General features: G+C 39.9%; 1 protein-coding gene across 5 annotated transcripts in view; it reads right to left on the minus strand.

The window, feature by feature from the left end:
• Positions 1 to 1,727: 1,727 nt before the first annotated feature.
• Positions 1,728 to 15,547, minus strand: part of srgap3 (SLIT-ROBO Rho GTPase activating protein 3) — a 99,441-nt gene continuing 85,621 nt past the window's right edge. For 3 of the 5 annotated variants that reach the window (XM_041782751.1, XM_041782749.1, XM_041782753.1), the window contains 6 exons: positions 12,576 to 12,803; positions 12,329 to 12,402; positions 8,053 to 8,233; positions 7,295 to 7,444; positions 6,876 to 7,197; positions 1,728 to 5,136 (listed from right to left, as the gene is read on the minus strand). In XM_041782751.1, coding sequence (XP_041638685.1) covers positions 4,690 to 5,136; positions 6,876 to 7,197; positions 7,295 to 7,444; positions 8,053 to 8,233; positions 12,329 to 12,402; positions 12,576 to 12,803 — 1,402 coding nt within the window. In that variant the 3' untranslated portion in view covers positions 1,728 to 4,689. The remainder of the gene's footprint in view (positions 5,137 to 6,875; positions 7,198 to 7,294; positions 7,445 to 8,052; positions 8,234 to 12,328; positions 12,403 to 12,575; positions 12,804 to 15,547) is intronic. The other 2 variants (XM_041782752.1, XM_041782750.1) reach the window with 1 other exon arrangement.

Here is a 15,547-nt window from a genome sequence, read left to right on the forward strand (position 1 = left end):
TGTCCTTACTTTGTCTCTAAAGGCAAAATCATTATGCATACAAATCCTTCTTCTTCTATTGATCGTGGATTATTTACATCAATACTTCAAAGTGTCGCATCCACAAGCCAAACCAGGCACCTCATTAAAAGTAGAATTCCAGTACATCTGCAGTTCCTTAGTTGTATACTTCACAGACTAATGATCAGCATTCACACAGCTGCTTGTTTGACATCCTCTTGTTGAACAGTAGTCTCTCAGGTGGAACAAATTACATTTTGTGTACGCTGTCAGTGTGAAATGCTGATTTAACACTCTGACCAATGGACTAGAAAGTCAATTTCAAAGGGAGAGGTAATCATCCAGTTTATGCAAAATGCTTTTCACTGTGTACCAAACAGACTTTCTAATCCTCCAAGGGTCATTAACATAGTGCTGAATACACACTTGACGTGTAAAGACATTGTTCAGCTACAACTATCACTGCTGCAGTTTCTCCACCCTGTGGACAGGCAACAAATCGCAGGCTCTGGTTTATGGTTTCCATTTAATTCATTCTCTTTGAGAGGGAGTTCATTCATAATTGTTGCTGCTCTGTTTCCATTGATATTTTCTACAATGAACATTCAAAGTATATTCTTCTCACTAATATAAATATTCTTCTTTATTGGATCATTATGCAGAATATCACCTGGGCTTTTTCCTTTTAATCTAGAGCTATCAAAACTTTATAAACTTCATAGGTTTAGATCGGATTTTTTTACACCCCTACACTGAGGCATTGTGGTTCTATTCATTTACTGGACAATTGTTGTGAATGCGATATCTTAGGAATGCTTTAGGTAATTACACAAATGTCAAGCCCGCCTCAATGATGAACTTGCATAGATTTTGGAGATCAAGGTCAACGGCCTCATGTTCACTCATTATAGACACAATATCTCAAGGACACTTAAAAGATTCTTCTTCAAACTTTGCATAAATGTCTTCTGTCTCAAGGATGCCTACAATGATTCTGGGGGTCCAAAGTAAAGGTCACCTTACCTCAAATCTTGTGCACACAATAACTGAAGAATACATTAATGGTACAGCGTGTAGTCTAATATTTAATAGCATATAGAAAAAAAAACTTGGTAAAATTGGACATATATTTCTGTTAAGTTATTATTTAATTACCTGAGTATGTGACAATCATATTATTTCAATAACTTGCACATTTCTACTCACTATACTGTTGAGAGATAATTGCAAAACATGGCACAAACCTACATTCAGACTTGAGGATGAACTGAGTAGACATTGGAGGTCAATGTAAAGGTCAACCTTACATAATATGAGTCAGATGAACAATCTATGACAGTGAGGAAACATTGGCCATTATTTTAGCCAGGAAGGTGGAGATATAGGGTCTGGAGACAGACCCCTCTCCACCTTCCTGGCTAAAATAATGGCCAATATTTCCTGCAGTTTGAAGGAAACTTGCAGCTAAATGTCATTAGCAGGGGTCTCTCCCTTTGTTGTGTACTACCAAACAAGGATGTTAGCTGTCTGCCCCTTATTTGCTAACGTTAATACCATCTAGAAAGAATCATATCAAGTCAAGTTTGCTTTAATTCCAGCTTCTGGTCATCCAATAGTTTAAGCAGGGAGATCTAGGTTGGATTAGCTGTTGTTGTTTGTTTAGCTTCATTCAAGTTTGGCCTTTTGAGACAGATAATCAAAGAAAACAAGCTGGACATATGCACATCACAGAGCAATAATGGTTTTATTTGGATGCCGGGGGTTTCAACATCCAGTCAGTGGTATGGTGTACATTACATCACAAAGTTTCAAACATCCAGACACTCATCAACAAACAGCATCACTAGACAAACAACTAAAGAGAAGGTAAACAGTGTGACAGCTACTCACACTCTGCTCCCTACAGTCCGTTCTCCTATTGTAACGTCCTTTTGAATATTAACTCCATGTCCAACAGTGGTACCCATTTCAGCATACATTCCCAGAGAGAAAATGTCCACGTTACATCACATGTAAGGAAAAGGAGGGAGCAACAAGTGCTTTATAACCTCTGCAGGAGTAGGATCCATTTCTATCCTGCTGTTTCCAACATTTCTGCAATGACTTTGATTTGACAAGAGTTACGGCTCAACCACAGCACAGGCATTTCACACAGAGAAAAAAAAAGAGAAAAGAAAATATTCTGAGATGATTCCACTGAACTCATCAGTAGATCATGTTTACAGTAGTTTTCATAACTTTTTTTTTGTAGAGCTCACCCAAACACAGACAAGCCTTTCATGGTGATTCTTCTGTAATTCACGAAGAATTATTTTACATGTTTTCCTTTTGTTGGTTTACTTTACAAGAAGCAGTAGAAGTAAAAAATAAAAGCAACCATCAGCTTAAAATGAACATGACAACTAATAGACAACATATTACAGTAAAAAAGTAAATACAAAAGTCTAATAAAAATGATGTTGTGCACAAAAGGCACTCAGAATTTCTGTCCCACTTACACAAGTGTCTATAAATAAAAAAAACAGTCTAGTTAATTAAATATGCTAATTTCACCTTTTGAAAATCTGTGCTTTCTTCATATTTCAAAAGACAAATGCTTTTTTAAACATCATCTTCATAGATTTCACAGGTGCAAAACTGTAACCAGAACAGACATAGAACTATATGAATAAACTGAGATTGTGGAAGCTGCAGGTCACACTTGTATGGCCAACATGAGTTGTTGTTATCATGAGGCATAACCAGCACGAACCAGCAGAGGGCGCAAGCACACTGTATGACTTTAAATGCTTTGTTTGCCTGTTTTTCTGTTTGCAGGAACTCTCTGTTCATTACAATCATCCCGCCCCTCTGGACATTTATAGATCTGCTGGCAAAACAATCTATTAAAACAAGTTAATATTTTCAGGTTATAGCCTGTATCTCTACAGAATGAACTGAATCAGTGCAGAGATGGAGTCAGAGCCTGGTTTACATGCTGATATTTAAGCTTCTTTTGCTTTCATTTCTATTTAAGCAACTGCTGCAAGCAGAAGAATTTACCATCCCCAATCCCTGTAAATGTTAAGGCCCCTTTCTCAAGGAAAAACACATCCATAATTGAAATAATTTGTGCGTTTTTACCAAGGCAAGGCACCACATAGAGCCGTTAACTGCCCCCGAGGATGAGTCAGACATTACAGCGCTAAACATGCAGAAAAAAGCAGGCTCTTTGGGATGCGGATAACAAGGTCTCTTGACTAGAGCTGTCAGAATGGCATGAGTGGTGAAGTAAATTAAAGCACTTGAATGTTATTTTCTTTAAAAAAGAAGAACGGTCTAAAGCTTAACTGTATCAGTCAGCATGAACAAGAAAAAGGCATGAATGTAGGAAACAGATGTTGTAGCTGGATGTCACAACAGCTGCTCCCAATGTTCCTCTGAGTGAGTATCACATCCTTAATTTAAAAGAGGAACTTTGCAATAAAATCACCCAGATATGACCCGAGGAGGCAACATTTCCAGTTTTGCAAACTGAGTTTGACAAATATGAGCCTAAACCATATTCTGATAAACCTATTCGGCCTTTGTTGTTGTCCGTTTATCCTTTTCTACAGTACAGATACCAAATGCAATCAAAGCGCACAGAACAACATACATCATTCAACTCAATGTTACACAGCCAAATAATCTGCATTTTAGCAAAGATGATATAAAGGTAGGTGCATGATCTTAGCACATCACTTCCACAGCCATTCCTTTTACTTTTTTGGACTGTACAAATTAACACTTCAAAAAGTCCTAGCTATTTATTATATTTACAAGTTAACAACAGGACGTCCTACATTAGTTGGTGCATTAGTTTTTTCTCCATTTTATCATAGAAGAGACATGGAGACAGCTCAACTCACCATCTAGCTGCTCATAATAGAGCAGGATAACTAAAGTTCTGATTAGTAATGTTGAAGATTTTAGAGATCATGCTATTCTTTTCTTTAGCAGTAGGTTTTAGGTGGAATATTAAGAGCACCAATGTTGCAGATTTTTAATGTAGTACTGTCAAAGATTTGGACATCTGAAGCTTGATACCAAATTTCATAATGATGCAAGTATTTTCCTTATGATCTCCAAACTGTGCATGCAGAAAGATATAATGTTACTTACTTTGCTGAACATCCAATGTATGTATGTGTTATAATACAAACAGAGAGCATGGTAACTTCAAGTACGATTGTATCTACAGACATAAGGCCTGCTGCCTACATGGCAAACAGACATTGTATTTTATCCTGAATGTTTGCACACATCAGTTCAGTTGTTGGTATCGTACTCACTGACAGGAGCGACTGAAACACTGCTGGATGATGTGCGCTGGGTGAAAACCAAATATCACACAAGTATTGCTTCACTTGCATTCACTGTTATCTGTGTGACTGAGGTAAAACTGAAATACATGTGTTCTTGGACACATTCTCTGTAGTTAAATCAAGTTTCAAAGAGCTTTAGGCTCTCAAACCCCTACAACTTCTTCCACTGCTTTGTTGACGTGGTTAAAGCTTTAGGAGCTTTCTGTATAGGTGAGTTAAGTCAGGCAGGAAACAGAGAGGAACATGTCCCTATCTGCTTTTTTTCACATCAGCACCCTTTTCATAAGCTTTCCCCTCATGTGGAAAACTTTAAAGCCTTCCCACCTTTCAGATTCCACCTTCGCTACATGGTACCAGACTTGTCACCTGCATCACCAGGCGTGTTCATATTCGACCCAGCGGCCGCGTTGTTACCAGGAAACATCTTCTCAGTGGGAGTCACCGCAGGGCTGCCGACCCCTGAAGAGCTGGAGCTGCTAGTGCGGTGCTGGGTGGGAGGAGGGCGTACAGGTCTTATGGGTGGAGGGCGTAGCTGAGCTCCGGCCAGGCGAGCAGAGAGAGCAGGCTTAAAAGTGGTCATCATTTCGGAGGTGGAGCTGCTGCTGCGGCGCATGGCTGCATCGGGATCTCGGATCATGATGGTGTGCAGAGGGCTGCCGGGCTCAGAGCTGACAGGGTTCTTCATGGGCTCCAAAGTGTCCAAAACAACATCAGGAGCCTGTTTGACCGTGTTCTGTCGCTCCAGCTCTCGCAGCTCATGGAGGGCAGTCGTCATGGTCTTCTCAATGTCCTAGAAGGGTAGAGGTGAAGATGATACTGATCGGTGAGATATCTCTTATTTAACTGCTTATGCTCAGCTTGGAAAAGGTTTTACCAAACTTAACCAAAAGCCTAGAGCTTTTATTTCTTGGGGGTCTTTGAAATGATCCATCCTGTATCCAGGACAGGCATCAACAGGTGCCTTAAATTATTATCAAATACAACTCCTGCACAGCAGTGGTGGAAAAAAAAAATCTGTAAATGAACACCAGAAAGAATATTTAACCGTGAATAAAACTAGGATATCAACAAACTATTTCAATGACAAATTTAAAAGATATATAATTATCAAAAATGACATATTTCTCTACGGGGACATTAATGTCTTACATCTTATATAGCTTATCTTTTCTGACAGCTAATCTCTTGTTCATATTTTTCCACAATTTTGCTTCGTAGGTCCTCCGAAAATTCTTGGCTCTTTTTTCTCTTCTCCATGCTTGGTGTGACACACACAGGCACACAACACAAAGGTTGAGTCAACTTTTATACATTCTAACTGGCTTCAGGTGTGATTTCATGATTGCCAGCACCTGTTACTGCCACAGGTGAGTTTAAATGAGCATCACATGCTTGAAATAAAATGATTTACCCACAGTTTTAAAAGGGTGCCAATAATTTTGTCTGGCCCATTTTTTGAGTTTTGTGTAAAGTTATGTCAGTTTTGTCTTTTTTCTTCGGATTTTTCGTGTTGTTCCCATGCACATAATGGAAATAAACATGTGTATACCAAAACCATTTGTAATTGCAACAATTTCTGGGAGAAATGGTGTATTTTCTGGAAAAATTCCAGGGGTGCCAATACTTTTGTCCATGACTGTATGCTCTAGACTAATAAAAACCCCTGTCTTGAGGAGATCAAAGCTATAAACTTTTGTGTAAATCAGAGTCCCCGGAGCCAGAATCAAGAAGAGGTGAGCATAGTTGAGCAGGTATCACATTTGGAAATGCAGTTTTAGAAAGTGGTCTGGATTGAGAAATTTTATTTGGTTTGCTACTGAGTCAGATAATTTTTGTTTGACAAAATTTTCTTTTTTTTTGTTGTAAAATCAGTGACCACTATTTTAAAACATCTCTTTCTGACAAGGATTATAAATGGGATTATGAATTTTAAAAGAAAACAAAATCAAGTCAAATTAAAATTAAATGTGCTAAAGGTGAAACTGATGTTTTCCAATGGCTACTTTGTTAGGTTAAACATTTTTTTCTATTATGTGATATTTAAATAAACTGATTTTTACAACAAAAAAGGAAAATAAAGTTTACATTTTTATACTGATGTGTTTTTGGGTCTGGACAAGTTTTAATCGATTTTCTGTTTAGATTTTGCTTGGTACTAATTTCAGCTGCCATCATCTAATGAGGACAGTTTGATGAAGAACCATCAGCTCTTCTCAGTTTGTTATTCAGCTCCAGTCCTCCGTGTCCTTGAGGTTTTTTTTGTCTATCACTCAGCTGCAGTCCAGCTCTGACATTTACTCCATGCCCCATCTGCTGCTTTCAGACTGACAGTGACATCAGGGGGCCTGGCCCTGTTTTACAAAACCTTTCCAATCAATTTATATCCTTTAATTACCTGACACATTATATTAAGTCTGTCACTGAGACCACAAAGCTCAAGTACAGGCAGACACAAACAGATCAACCACGTCTGTTTCATTTTTTGACTCTTTCATCCAAACACTTTGGTCTCTTCCTAATTTCTCCCACCTTTACCTCAGCCAGAGCTTCAGTCTCCAGTGATTTGTGGTCCCCGAGGCTGCTGTGACGAGTGGCCCCTGGCACCGGCCTCAGAGGGTGGCCCTCGGGATATGCCTTCCTGTCTGGATAGTTGATACTTCCTGCGCTGCCAAACGTGCCAAGACGTCTCTTTTCTGGGCTCTCCATCCGACCTTTGCTGATGGACACTTTGTGGGGGCTGCTGGGACAGGCTGCAGCGCGAGGAGGGGTGTCAGCACCTCTGGTGGGGCTGTGCGTGTCTGTGGCACCCCGATGGCGAGGGATCGCAGCCCCATCTGACCGTAGTCTTACCCTGTAGAGATAGAACAGATTGAAAATCAGTCAAACATTAAAACTTGTGAGTCTGACTTAAAGCTTAACAAAAAGGAGTTCTCCTTAAATGTATCTACCTCCCCATGACTCCACTGAAGTTGTAGTCAGGTGATGGTTCACATGGTGATGGGGCGTCATTCTTTGATGAGCCTTTGTCATCCAGCAACGGTCCGCTGCTTGCTTCACTGTCAGCTTTCTGACTGAGGTTATCTGAGAAAGCATCATCCCTGAAAGAGCACAGAGAGTGGTGCTGAGCAGAAACATAGCCAGGAACAGCATGTACACCTTTAGTAGTTTTTGCAAGAGGAACTTCTAGTTTAGATTTATCCTGAGCACCTGCTGTGAAATAGTCAGATGCTTTGACTATAATTCAAAACAAAGGAGGAATCACTTGACACAAGACAAAAATATCTGCCTTTTGGTTCAATGCCTTTGCTAACAAGTTGAGTTCAGTTTATATCAGTGTTGTGTTTTTGACAGATGGATTATGAGTGTAACCATGCGTGGAGGGGGATTTATAAAATTTATGAAATATTTTAAAGAATAGATTACCTTAGACAAACTGCAGAATGAATAGGCCTTAATTCCTCAGGGAATGTTGATCATTTACAATAAGATTACTATACAACATCATGTCTTATTCTTTCTTGTCTACAGCTGAACAATTAGGTAAGGGGTAACCAAGTCTTATAATTCTTGTTTGTTTAGGTGCCATTTTTGAAAACATTTCCTCTTCTCAGGCTTTTCTAAGGAGAAGTGAACAAGCAAGGGGCAGGAAAATGTTCTCCCATCAAATTAAGATGTGAAAATTAAGAACCACTCTACTGGTACTCACAGGTCTTGTACTACAATGTACTGATGTGGAATGAGGCCATCCACACCATTATGGCGTCCCTCCCACCAGTCTTCAGAGGCTCTGTGGTACAGCAGTAGGGATGCTCCCTTCTTAAAGGACAGCTCTCTAGGGCTGCGACCAGAGTAGTCAAACTTAGCGATGGCCTCGATCTGTTCTACCTCTGAAAAACATAAGATAAAGAAGCATGAGCAAAAATGTATCTTCATACAGTGCCTACGAAAGCATTTTGCCCTGAATGGTTTACCCTTTTATTGATTTTATGGATCAATCATGGTCAACATAACCTGTTTTTAATACAAAAAAAACCCTTTAATCTCAAAGTAAAAAGAAAATAAAAGATTTTTACAAAGTTACTTCAATCAAATGAAAATATGAATTGTAAAAGAAGTGGCTATAAATATTCATCCCCTTCAAGTCAGTATTTAGTAGATGCACCTTTGGCTGCATGGTCAAGTCTGAGTGGCTAGGTTTCAATCAGGCTTGCACATGGACACTGCAACTTTACTCCACTGATCTTTGAAAAAACTGCACAATCTCAGGCAGGTTGCATGGGAATCTGGTGTGAACAATCCATTACAAGTCCATCCACAAATTCTCTACTGGATTGCGGTCTGGTCTTTGACTCGGCCACTCCAGAACATTCACCTTATTGTCTTCAAACCATTTCTGTGAAGCTTTCACTGTATGCTTCGGGTCATAGTCTAGGCAAAAATAAATCTTCTTCCAAGCTGTAGTTCTCTTGCAGACTTAATAAGATTGTCCTCGAGCCTTATTCATTTTACCCTTTATGGAGCTATAATTGTTGCAAATACATACAGAGATTTGTAAACAAATCTGCAAATATATAGGCAGATTTGAATATGTGCGCACAAATCCACAAATGTGTGTACAGATCTGTAAATACTTTGCATATTGTTACTTGTACAACAATAATAGCTCCATTACCCTTTAACTTTACAAGCTTTCCAGGGCTGGCTAATCTGAATTGCCTTCAACAGTGGTAGTATGCTTATTCTCTTCCATCTCAGCTGCTGAAGCTTGTAACTCCTGCAGATTAGTCATAGGTGTCTTCTCTCTCTAGTCTCCTTCTTGCACGGTCACTCAGTTTGTGAGGACGGCCTGATCTAGGCAGATTTACATATGTGCCATATCCCTTCAGTTTCTTGATGATGGATTTAACTGAACTCCAGGTGATGTTCAGTGCCGTGGAAATTTCTTTGCATCCATCCCCTGACTTATACTTTTCAATAACCTTTTCTCTAAGTTGATTGGAATGTTCCTTTGTCTTCATGGTGTAATGGTAGCCAGGATTACTTATTAACCAGTGACTGGACCTGTCTGACACAGGTGTTTTTATACAACAGCTGCTTAAGACACATTCACTGCACTCAGGTGATTTCCATTTGACTAATAATGAGACTACTAGCACCAATTGGCTGGACCTCTGTTGAATTAGGTCACTCACTTTAAAGGAGGTGAATATTTATGCAATCACTTATTTACCTGACATACTTTTGTTTGATTGACATAACTTTGTAGAAATCTGTTTTCCCCTTGACATTTATGAGTCATTTATGAGTCGTTTTTTTTCTGAAAAAAGCCAAATTATGTTGACCATGATTGATTTAAAGAAATCAATGAAAGGGTAAAACATCCAGGGGGTAAATACTTTTAATAGCCACTGTATATCCCATGCAATTGAGATATGAAACAGTCTATGTGGTATGCCAGGTCAGTTCAACCTAAAATGGAACAAAAAGAGACACATTTAAAAACCACATCATTACAGAAGCCCTGGAAAAGACATTCATACAGACACATTACTGTATTGTTTCCCACCTCTATATTTTAATTGTTTTTATGAAGATCAAGACATGAACACCTTACCATGGGAAAACCAGCTTTATAATCTAAAGTTCTTAAGATAAATAGGTTGAAACCTCAGAAAGGCAACCCTGACCCACAATTTGAAAACCACTGATATAGAAGGAACTGGGAGTAGTGAACCACTGATGGCTTTCTGACCAGACCCCAATAACAGCAGGCCCCAGACCATCAGGAGAGAACCAGTCAGCAGCAGGTCCAGCCAGTTTTTGGTGTGTGCATGATGGTGGGGGGACCAGATCTCTTGGTTGAAAAATAATAACTAATAGCTCCTAAGAGCAAAACAAGTTTTCTTTTAAAATAATAAAACCCGATATGATCTGATATGAAACCTGATTCTGTTTAGAGGGTAAGCAGATTTGTGCTCAACTTCTAAAGAAATTCTTGTGTTGCCTGAGGTGCACTTGAGCTAATCAGCCAGCAGGGGTCAGTCAGAGTCTACAGAACATCAAACATCAAGGAGACAATTAATGAAGTGAATGGATATGAAAAGCAGGTTTTGTCCAATTTTTCCTAGATATATAGAAATCAAAGTAGAAAAGGCCCTATCATCATAAAATGAGTGTTTTGTTCTTAATTTGTTGAAATATTTCTTTTATGAAAAAAAATCACAAACTGAACTGACTACAGAAACTACAGTGCAACACCAGAGCCAAATATTCCCTCAGTGTACTCTCTCTGTCTGGAGCAGAGCGCAAAACAGTCGATCAGCCTTTGTTTTCTTTTCCAAGTTAGAGCCAGACAAGAGAGAGAGAGGGTAAGCAATCATTACAAAGCACTCAGCAGCACAGATGAAGCTCAAAGATAGGGTTTCCCCAGTCTGACCTAACACAGTCCGCACCACAGTCTGCTGACTCCTCACTGACAGCACTGAACACATTATTCTATCATGTTTTACTCGTGTTTTGGCTCTTAAGCTTGACCCAGTTGTGCACTCCAAGCTCAAAGGAGAATTGGGGAAATGCTGCACAAAGGAGAAAGTCTCAGGAGAATTGCTGACTAACACTGAACAAAGATCAGGCAGGGGAGGAGGGAGAGGGACTCACATGCACACAAATACACACATACAGAAAGAAGGATCAAAGAGGCAGTGCTGCATGCCAACACTGTTTACTTAACTCGCTTTCAGCCTCAAACATCTCAGAAGCTTTTGCAGTCAGGAGCTGTTACTGCACAAACCTTGCTCACCTCTGGGTCAAAGCACTTAATATAAGGTTAGTCTGTATGTAGGCTTTCTGATTTACAAAGAATACCACAACAATTCTCACAGGAAGGCTATGTGTTACTATTAACCCAGATGTGATCTAAGACCACAACCGCAACAAGTACAAGACAATATAGCAGGCTTATATGAAAATATAATGCAATTACAACTTTGCCTGAACACTGGTGCATGTAGCCCTACATACATGTCAAAAAGATGCAGACCTCAGGCCCTGTGATTGGTGCGTCTGTAGCATGGAGTGACCACCAGTCTCTAATAATGTTTACAGGCATGTTGTGTGTACTAAACAGCTATCACTTTGTCAGATCTTCTCATCATATCCAACAATATCATACATTTAATCATCCATGTCTCTCAGTGTCTGAACAAGTGTGAAAAATTTCCTCATCATTAGCCTCAGCCGAATCAGCAGCTGTACATTTTATGCCTTCCACAGTCTCCACTTGTCTTTGTAAAATAAACTCTTACTTGATGTGTATCAGTTCCAAAATAATGCGCTCAGTTTCAGTTGCCATAATTTCCTGTTTACAAATAGGCAGACAACGACGGGGCTGGAAACTGGAGATATTTTTTGAGTAAACACAATACTTGTGCCCCAGAGAAAGGATAAGTGCTCAGCCAAGAAATCCTTCACCCCAGTTAAATCCTTAATATTACCACCACAAATCTACGGTGCAGACCGACAGGCAGCAAAAAGCCTGCACTTCACCATGGCTGTCAAGTGGGAACCCTCCTTTGCCGGTGTTTCACTCAGTTAGCCCCACAACACCTCTACAGGGCTGAACGGTGATCGCCAGCATCCCATAGCCATCCCCCTTCATGCTAGCTCTCACCACCCACCATGCCAACAATGAGATATAATATAAGTCAAGCTTAGAATGGAGAGTATATTAAGATGGACAGCTCAACAGCTTCCTTTCAGTGAAGTCAAAACATTTGCTTGCAGATCTGGAAAGTAAAGGGAGAATCTTTGCTTTTCTTGTTTTGATTCCTCAAATAGGTGTTAGAATTTAAGCAAAGTCAGAAGAAGACAATTCAAGTGAACACTTTTTGTTACATGTACATAGAATTGCTGAAGACATAAATGGGTTACAACTTCTGTTTGTAAAAAAAGTAAATGAAATCTGACTGGTATAATCTGCAGACCTTCATCACTGGTGTGTGGTTCAGTCCCATTGTCAGCCTCATCAATGGTTCCTGGTTCACTGTGGGGGCTGTCACTGAGGGAGAGAAAAAGCACTGATAAATATATGGGCATAGGGGCAAGAAGAATACATGTTTAGAGAAAGTTAAGAAGCTCAAGAAGTCATCTAGCTAATAAATAAAATAACTTTTCCTCTGAGTCTAATTGTGCTCAGCTCTTAAAACACCATCTGGTCCGGTCTGTACCCACCAGTACTCCTCCCCTCCAGTCATGCACTTTTCGTACACCGGGCCGTCCAGCTCACGTTGGCTCGGGAAGATGACCTCATTGTGGACGATGATGGTCTTGATGACTTCATTAACATGAGCCTGGCAAGCGACGGGGTCCTGTCCATCTGGGATGGGCATCAGGGTTGGACCAAAGCAGATCGCCAAATTGTATGAATCCATCATGTTTTCATCACTGTACTGGGACAGACTGAGGGAAAGGACATGGGAAGGTTGTTATTTGTGATGCAATAAGACCCTTAATAAAAGTAACAGAGCTACTGTGTGTTTGATTAAGTTGTTGTCTTGTGTTTTTCTAGACCTGTAAATCCACTCAGGAAGGCCAAAGCCTTGTATTTTTGTCCTTTTTTCATTTTCATCACAGATAATGTAACCTGACCACACTGTGACATGAACATTTATTGACGGCACTGCTGTTAGGCAGCATATTGATTATCTCCTAGTGGCATGACCTTGGCCACTGAATACACTACTGAATTTATGGCACATGTTGCTGGAATACTGACATGTTGCTTAAGTTCTGAAATCTGCCGCTGCTCCCAAAAAACGTGCAAGATTTCACTTTTCAATCTTGGCACTGATGTCACTACTTTGACTATGTTGTGATATGAGTAGCCATACTGAGTCCATACTGACATAAACCGTTGATTTCAGATGTATTCTACAAGAAATCACACTCCAATAACGCCTGAAAACCACTTATACAGCAGACCTCTTTGAAGTACCGTGCCTCACTTGACTTGAGTTATGACAGGCAGTATTACACACTTCACTGCACAGCTTAGTAAGACATTTGCTTAAAAAGCCCTCTGATCGGTCTACCTCTTTAACAAATCGACTTAATTCACATACGCCAGAGCCTCCTCCTTCTAACCAAATCATTCAGTGCTGTAAGACGAAGTAATAATCAGAGCCTGAACGTTATCAGCAGGCTCAGGCTGAGCATTAAAACCACAGCTGGAAAAGATCCTGCAATAAAGGGGGCCTCAAAAAACCTGGGTCTGAAATCAAGCTCTTTGTTGTGCAGGCAAACCCAGGAAAAGAAGCATTAACAACGTCCATTATAAGAGGACAGGTATACTACCTCAGTGAGGTATGGGTTTCAGAGGCCATAAATAACTTCTAAAACACTATAGACAGATGCAGCAATAAATAGAAGGTCTTTTTTCTCTATTTTTGAGTCTTTTCATTTCATCTGAGAAGCTACTCTGATCATGCTGGTTCAAAATAGATTTTCCAAAAGGAGCTCTGTTCAAATGAAAGTTAAGTTAAAGGTCCAATAACAGAACTTACATCTGTGCAAAGCACCCAATACAGGGCACACTGTCCAAACAGCACAAATGCATTGGCAAGGCATGAGAATGTTGCCAACATATCCATGCTCTCTTGATTGCAGCAACTTTAGTTTAAAAAATATCACTCAACCTAACACTTTGCCAATCTGACACACCAGATGGATTTGTTTCACACATCCATCTGGGAAAGCTTCAACAGGTAACGTTTGAGAAAAGGCAGAGACTTTGAAAAAAACCTGAAGTGTGATTGGATGAACGTTCTGTCTGTCACATCTCTACGAGCCAATCAGAGCAACAAAACACCTGATGTAACCGCTATCGAGCTGCGTGTGCGCAGCTACCGAGAAATAACGCGAACCATGGCGACTAAAGACATGTAAGTTCTTGACTTTTGTCATTTTTGAGAAGAAAACAACTCACTGCTGTTCTTTGTTCTTTTAACGAAGAAATGTCATCAAGTCCTGATAAAACTGGTGCTTTAGCAGCATCCACGCTAAGCTCTTCTGTCAATCGCACTGGCCTCTTGCTGCTGCTTGTTTACGTCACGACTCCGCCGCGCCTGAGGGTACTGCCCCTCGTCGCTGATTGGTCCTTTCACTTTCTAATGGGGCCCAAACGGTTCAGATGGGAGCTTTGCAAGATGGATTCGCCAGCGAGAAAAAAGGAAACGGGTGTATCCATCTGCTTTGTAAGGTGACCACTTTGCATGTTATGCTATAAAGTTTTCAGGATCTTTCATGGTTATTTAAGGGGATTTGTTTTGTTTTTCCCAAGTATTTTCATAGAAACCTGGAACATATGTTTGTATGTTTAGGAAAGAGAGTTTTTTGAAAGTTTTAGTAAAATTTGCTTAGGTTTTTTTGGGCATTTTCAGGGTAATTTGGGAAATGTTCTTTTAATTTTGGTATTTCTTTAGGGTTTTGGGGGAATTTGAATCTTTTTAGCATTTTCATAGCAATTTGGGAAATAATATAATTTTTGGGGAATTTGATTTGGAATTTTGGTGGTGGTGGGTTGTGCTTTAAAATTGTCAAGGTCATTGGCCGGTAAAATGGGCGAAAGTCCGGCAGATAGAAATATAACTTGTCAAAATGTCCGGCAGATAACATGCAAATGACCAGATAAGTAAATACTGAATACTTGCAAATTATATTTTGTATAACCTAGAAGATATGTTGCGAGAATGCATTAATATAAACTAAAAGTTGCCTCATCTTCCTACATCAACTGTCCTGGGGCACTAGGGTTGTTTATCTCCTCAGATGGCAAGCACATGGCTAATTATGTATGCACGATGACAAAGAAAATCTATCTGTCTGCACAAGCTCACTATTGCTGGGGACTATGCAGGGAAAGTTGGAAGTTTGACCAGAGCTTTCTCGTTAAGCAGAATTTTAATCTAAGTGAGGTTTTCCTGGTTAACCAAAGGCTTAATATCATCAGCAGTATGGAGGGATTTTAAGTCATCACTGCAAGTAATGAAGAGGTTAAAACAAAGGGAACTGTAAAGCTGAGTGTCGTAACCACCGATGCAGCGGCAGAGAGAGAGAGGCCTACGGCAAGCAGAGTTGTATTGGACTTTGATAAACTACCTATGACCAATCCTCAGATAAAGTTGGACTGTAGTCAACACAAAATT

The sequence above is a fragment of the Cheilinus undulatus genome, linkage group 3 (assembly GCF_018320785.1).
Source record: "Cheilinus undulatus linkage group 3, ASM1832078v1, whole genome shotgun sequence".
NCBI classification, from domain to species: Eukaryota; Metazoa; Chordata; class Actinopteri; order Labriformes; family Labridae; genus Cheilinus; species Cheilinus undulatus.